At 43.0% G+C, this 6,454-nt stretch overlaps 2 protein-coding genes across 2 annotated transcripts; both read right to left on the minus strand.

The window, feature by feature from the left end:
• Nucleotides 1–1,308, minus strand: LOC107473409 (uncharacterized). Its single transcript, XM_016092971.1, has one exon. The coding sequence runs from the start codon at nt 1,306–1,308 to the stop codon at nt 1–3; it is 1,308 nt and encodes a 435-aa protein (XP_015948457.1).
• A 299-nt stretch (nt 1,309–1,607) lies between these two features.
• On the minus strand, nt 1,608–2,422 carry LOC107473410 (uncharacterized). The gene is made up of 2 exons (XM_016092973.1): nt 2,240–2,422; nt 1,608–2,198 (listed from the first exon to the last, which is right to left on the minus strand). The coding sequence occupies exons 1-2, from the start codon at nt 2,420–2,422 to the stop codon at nt 1,608–1,610; spliced, it is 774 nt and encodes a 257-aa protein (XP_015948459.1).
• Between the last annotated feature and the right edge of the window lie 4,032 nt (nt 2,423–6,454).

The following is a 6,454-nucleotide window of genomic DNA, read 5'->3' on the forward strand; positions in this document are numbered from 1 at the left end:
TCATATGGTGGCTAGAAACCCTCCGAAATGGGAGGTGTGAAACCCATCTGATACATTGAAGACCGAACTAAGACGATACACCTGGTGGACGTAAGGCTCCCATGCAAGCCGTGAGTATGCACAGCATGCCAGTGCGTGGGGACAAGGAAAATGAAGTGCCTGGAAGTATCCGCAGTCACATGTGTGAGATGCAAGCGAGACTCTGTAGGTACCCAGTGAGAAAGAACCAGTCGGAGTTATCTCTGTGATGGTGAACTCGGAGTTATCCCTGTCATACACAGTAACCGTGAAGCACCTAGTCAAGTTGGCCTCTATACACTTCACCAAGTGCTGACTAAATTGTTGTCCGGTTCCCATCTGCGCCTCAGCCTCCCTCTCTTTGCGAACAAATAATTCGGCCAACCTTCCGTATGTTGCCTTCACTAGGGAGCACACAGGAAGGTTTCTGACACCCTTGAGGATCGAGTTCACACATTCAGATATATTCGTCGTCATGTGTCCGAATCTACGCCCCTCATCACAATGCTGTGTCCACAAGGAATACTCAATCCGGTTAGCCCAGTCACACATCGCCGGGTCTTCGTACCTAAGAATATCAAACCAGTAGTGGAACTCGACCTCGGTCTTAGCGTATGCCGCATTCACAAGTAGCCTCCTTGCATCTTTGCCCTTGAAAGTGAGGGCGAAATTTGCCGCAACAAGTCGAATGCAGAATGCCCGGTATGCAGACGGAGGTAACCAGCCTCCGTCAGGAGCCTCAAGGGCGGCCTTGATGTCGTTATGCCTATCCGAGATAACCAGCAGACCCAGCTGCGGTGTGACATGCTCACGCAGGTGGGAGAGAAAGAAGGACCACGACTCAGCATTCTCACCCTCGACTAATGCGAAGGCAACAGGGAGTATGTTGGAGTTCCCGTCCTGTGCAATCGCGACAAGCAACGTTCCCCCATACTTGCCATACAGATGGGTGCCGTCAATACTAACTAGGGTCTTGCAATAACGGAATGCCTCGATACATGGTGGAAAGGTCCAGAATAGTCTGTGAAAATAAGCTCGAGACTCGTCCAAATGTCCACCGACACGAACAGGGCTCGTCCTTAGCACTGCAACAGTACCAGGCATCGTCAACCGGACACCTAACACCCACCTTGGGAGCTCGTTGTACGACTCATCCCAGTCACCATAGATGAGGGCAACAGCCTTCTGCTTCGCCAACCAGACCCTCCTGTAAGTCGGCCTAAACCCAAAGTGTGCGGCGGTGGCATTTAGGAGCACCTTGATGCTGACAGATGCATCAGCCCTAACCATTGGCATAATGAATGCCGATATCACATGGTAATCCAAACTCCTGTGGTCGCTGGAAATGGAGGTGGCGAGACAAGTTTGCGGTCCGTTGTAACGTTTGACCTCCCAAATCCCCTTGAGCTATCGGAGACTGAGCCGAATCAACCATGTGCACCCATTGCCGAACTCAGAACACTTGCCCACATACCGGCGATAGTCAGACTCCATGACCTTGTATTGTACCCCTCGCCGGATGCTGTAAGTCTTGACACTTAACAGGGCCTCTTCTTTATCCGAAAATTGCTGACCAACCTGAAACTCTGTCAGACCTGCAGACCCTTCAGCATCTCTAGTGCCAAATCCAGCCGGCTGCCCAGCAACCCCCCTTGCCTCATGGCATCCAAGTCCAAAGAGGAAAAATGTGGAGGGTACTGCTGCGTGCCAGAGCTAGAACCACCGCCCACCCCAGCAAGATCACTTGCTCCAACATCATCGCCACTGTCATTAGCAATCATATCCGGCTCGACATCATCGTCCTCCGGATCATCCAAGAATCCATCTCCAACACAAGCTGGTGCAGCACACTGTAAAGATGTTGGCAGATACTCCCCTTGTCCGACCTCGTCGCCTACACTACCGTGGAGATCAACAGCGAACGAAGGGGAGGCGACAGGTTGGACGGGTGGCTCGTACGCAGGGATGGAGGAAGATGCAACGGCAGGTCTGGAGCTAGAACCGGCAACCGTGGCTAAAGTGGTGGTATTCCGGTTCGAACCCCCCGAACTGGACACCGCGTCAACCAACTTTGCCAACAGTTCTGGTGTCCTCACCTCTGGAAACTGCCGGCGACAATGAAACATGACCTGCAAGTCCTCATCACTCCCGATCGTGAAACAATCGTACTTTACGGTGTTCTGGAGCACCGTGATTGGAAATCAATAAAAAACTTCTTAACCCGTTTCACACCTTCCAGACCAAGTTTCAGCAGTACAGAGCTAACAAGGTCGTCATACCTCGTCGTAGGCATGACGATAATACAGAGAGGATCCTTATCAGTGAACTTCACACCGGAACGTGTTTTCTTCTTAATGGATCCTCTGTGGTGAACCAACACTGCGAAACTCTCCTCACTAGCCATGTAAACAACCTCTAATGATAGCAACTGATGTTCAGACCATATATATACAGCGCTGGTCCTCACTAATTTGAACCATTCTGGTACGAAATATGCTCAGTGTAATTCGAACATATTAGGTTCGAATTATCAAGTTATGTTTCGAACCAATTTGGTTCGAATTATGTTGCTTTGGTCTATACGTGTAATTCGAACCTATTTGGTTCGAATTATGTGCAAAGTGAGTTCGAACCTATAGAAATGTCCGTTGATTGATTGATGAATCAGATTTTACTTTAGCTTATTTGTGTCAAATTGATCTCCCTTTGACTTGTTTAGGTTTTTTACCCTAAAATAAAATTTAATCAACCAATCAATCACCTTTAATTTTGGTGTACTAGAAATTTTTTTTTTCCAAGCACTCTACACCTCTTAAATCTATTATATATATAAAGGAATCCGAAGAAATTTAGTGCATAATTTTTTTTCGAAAATATCCTTCTCAAATATTCATCATAAAAAAAATTCGTTATTATTTATAAAATTTGAACACAAAAACTCCTCATAGAAAAAATATCATACTTTCCCTCTTAACCATCAAAGTTTATTACTGATACTAGTATAATATGGATTTCACACATTGTCAAATAGCACAAGAAAATGAGTACTTTCATTTAAAAAAAAAAAGTTACAAAAATGATTTGTTTTCATGAAATGACTTGGTGGTTGAGCTTATCTACTACTTACTAGTTACTGCATACTTTTGCTTTGGATTTTGTCTTTGGGATTATTACACACATGACACATAGATGATATCCCTTTCCTTCATCAAAATCCGAAGTGAAATATGTCACAAAAATGTGAATGATGTTCATTTCCGACCACCCTATCCTAATTAAATTAACAAGTAACATTGACAAATGGCAAAGAAGTCACAATCCTTTCAGTTAGGTTCCTTTTGTTTGTTCTTGTTTATCATTAATGCATGGAGCATCTTAGGCTTTAGCACATAAGAGTGCCACTTTTTATCTCTTTTATTGCTTATTATTTGGGTCCCAATTAATCTTATTGTGTGTTGGGTTTTTTTCAAGCAGAGTCCGCAGCAGGTTGCATACTTGAATAGTAACATTAATGTTTATTTCTCGTATCTTTAACAAAAATTTAATTATAAGAATGTGATGCCACAAATTAAAATAAAGCCAAACAAAACTTATTACAAGAAAAAAATATTTTTATTATGTAGTTATTTATAAACATATGTATTATTTAATTTATTTTTAATATATATTTTATATTTTAATGTATATTCTATATAAATAATTAATTTAATAATTATTATATATATATATATATGCGAAAATTAGTAATTACTCCAGCCATTGTCAATAAACTTAAATTTTAATTTAGAATTTTCAATTCTTAAACCACAAACACAAATGGAATCAAAGTGTTTTTGTTGTGATAATTTAAATTGAAAACTCAAACTTCATAAATTTTAGGGTAATTTATTATAATAAATAATGTAGCATCTATTATTATCAGAATGCATAAAATGAATAACGGATACTAAAATGTATTTTTTCCATAATTTATGTAAATCGCGACAGGATTCCCACGGTTTACGGATACACGTAATCCGCTATAGGAGTGTTGCGGATTACGTGCTAGAGGAAATAAGCATAAACCGCGACAGGGGTGTCGCGGTTTACGTGTGAATGACTATTGTGCATAAACTGCGATAGGGGTCTAGCGGTTTATCTAGAGATTCTCACAGAGGAGCACAGTCGGTTATGACGTGCATGTACTTGCTTGATATACTTCGCCACCATTGAGTGGCCCCAGGTGGATACGGTGCTGCCATAGTTGGGTGGCGTTCGGCACGAGCCTGAGCCGGCCTCGAATATAGACTAGCTCCATGCCAAGGATGGGAGGGTGGGGACAAATGGTTCCCGAGCTACTATCAGGTATGACACCTTAGTTGGCAGAACAGGGTTGATGTTGTCCTGAGTATCCCCCGGGTGCCTGATCCCGGGCCGTCCGCAGACTTTCTGCGATGGTGGTACAGAGTGTCCCATAGGTTTCTGTCGCCGGATTCATTGATTGTCGATCCTAGGGCCGAGGAGATCAGTCAGGATGTTGTTCAGAGAGGGTCATCACAGGCGCCTTCTAAGGTTCCGATGCCGGACGTGCCTGATAACAGGCGTGTCGAGCGGCGACGACGCGTTGGTACCCGAGCTACAGACCGGGAGTGGCGATGGTTGGATGACATGATTCAGGATCACAGATCTTGTGGCGACGGAGTCGGACATGCCGATCACCGTGTCCGGCGTGGTCGTCCTCAGCGTCAGGTGGTTAATCAGGGGTCGTATCTGGTGGTCCTGGTGATAGACCCATTGAGCAGGCAGCGCCGGAGACCCAGGAGGTTCCTCTTACACATGTTTCGAGCTCCCAGATATACCATGAGATCCATGAACAGATGTATGATGACCTGGCGGGTCCGACTTTCACAATGGATATGGACCACGAGGTTGGGAGTTCACAGTTCTATTCTGACTTCGCAGATTTCATCCGGGATGATGACCCTTCGCATTTTCAGTAGCAGGCCCCACAAGATCAGGTTCTGGAGACCCAACCCCAGATGGACGTTTCGTAAGGGTATCGCCCAGATATGGAGGACATGCAGCGGTACCAGCCGCAGATGCCTGACCCTCATGGGTTCCATCCCCGGTTTCATGTAGACTTGAGTGAGCCTGCTGGCAGCCCGTATTATGGTTGGTTGGGCATGGGAGGGACGCCTCCATCTACATATGGCGTGGGCATGCCCGTCGATCCTCCAGCACAGCAGCGGCAGAGGCCAGCCAGAGTGAGATGGACCGCTCAATATGGTATAGGGTCGCATCTCATGGGCGCGTTTAGACATGACTCTCACGAGGAGGATGAGGACAGGTAGGAGTCGTAGCTTACTATTTTATGTTTTCATTGATGATACCTATGTATGTCAGATTTGTCATGTAATTTTGTATTATATGTGTTTGTACTTAGTTTATTTCCATGGAATTAGGTGTGTGTTATATATGTTTTTGTTAACCATATACTTACTTTTTTTATGTTTATGCAAACTGCTCACTAACGCATAAACCGCTAGACTCTTCTCACGGTTTATGCACAATAGTCATTCACAATAGTCATTTTCACGGTTTATCCTCTAGCACGTAATCCGTGACACCCCTATAGCGGATTATGTGTATTCGTAAACTGCGAGACCCCTGTCGCAGTTTACATAGATTATCGAAAAAATACATTTTAATATCCGTTTTTCATTTTATCCATTCTGATAATAATAGATGCTACATTATTTATTATAGTAAATTGTCCTAAATTTTATGAATAATTGTGTTTTTTCTATCAAAAATAAATTAACTGTCAATATAATTTATTAATAATTTTTTTAATAATTATAATACCACTCAAACTAATTTCTATATTAAATAATTAGATTGCAAATAAAATAAAAATTCTAACAACTAATACTATAGCTAATCATTTAATTAATATGAACAAATTATTTCAAATTATATATATACACCAATGCCATATAATTCGAAAGCAAGTTGGTTCGAACTCTATTTGTTAGTAAATCGAACCGGGTGAGTTCGAATTAGGGTTTTTTGATGGTAATAAATCGAACCAGCCTGGTTCGAATTAAGAATGAAGGTAATTCGAACCATGGTGGTTCGAATTATAGAGAGAGAAGGTTTCCTTGTAATTCGAACCGGGCTGGTTCGAATTACAGCAACCATAGTTCGAACCAGGCCGGTTCGAATTAGTGTGAGACTGAGCTGTATATATATGGTTCCAAACGTGAGTTAGTCTCATTAGAGGGAGTAGGATGGCTAGTGAGGAGAGTTTTGTGGTTTTGGTGCACCACAGAGGATCTGTTAATAGAAAAACTCGTTCCGGAGTAAAGTTCACAGATAAGAATCCTCTATGTATTGTCATAACATCTACGACGAGTTATGATGACCTTGTTAGCGCTGTACTAATGAAGCTCGGTCT

The sequence above is a fragment of the Arachis duranensis genome, chromosome 2 (genome assembly GCF_000817695.3).
Source record: "Arachis duranensis cultivar V14167 chromosome 2, aradu.V14167.gnm2.J7QH, whole genome shotgun sequence".
Classification (NCBI taxonomy): domain Eukaryota; kingdom Viridiplantae; phylum Streptophyta; class Magnoliopsida; order Fabales; family Fabaceae; genus Arachis; species Arachis duranensis.

Bases quoted from the DNA above. Each gene is read 5' to 3' on its own strand.
- LOC107473409 (XM_016092971.1), bottom strand. From the start codon at position 1,308: ATGGTTAGGGCTGATGCATCTGTCAGCATCAAGGTGCTCCTAAATGCC.
- LOC107473410 (XM_016092973.1), bottom strand. From the start codon at position 2,422: ATGGCTAGTGAGGAGAGTTTCGCAGTGTTGGTTCACCACAGAGGATCC. The intron at 2,199-2,239 runs GTTAAGAAGTTT...ACGGTGCTCCAG, and splicing joins GTCTGGAAGGTGTGAAACGG to AACACCGTAAAGTACGATTG.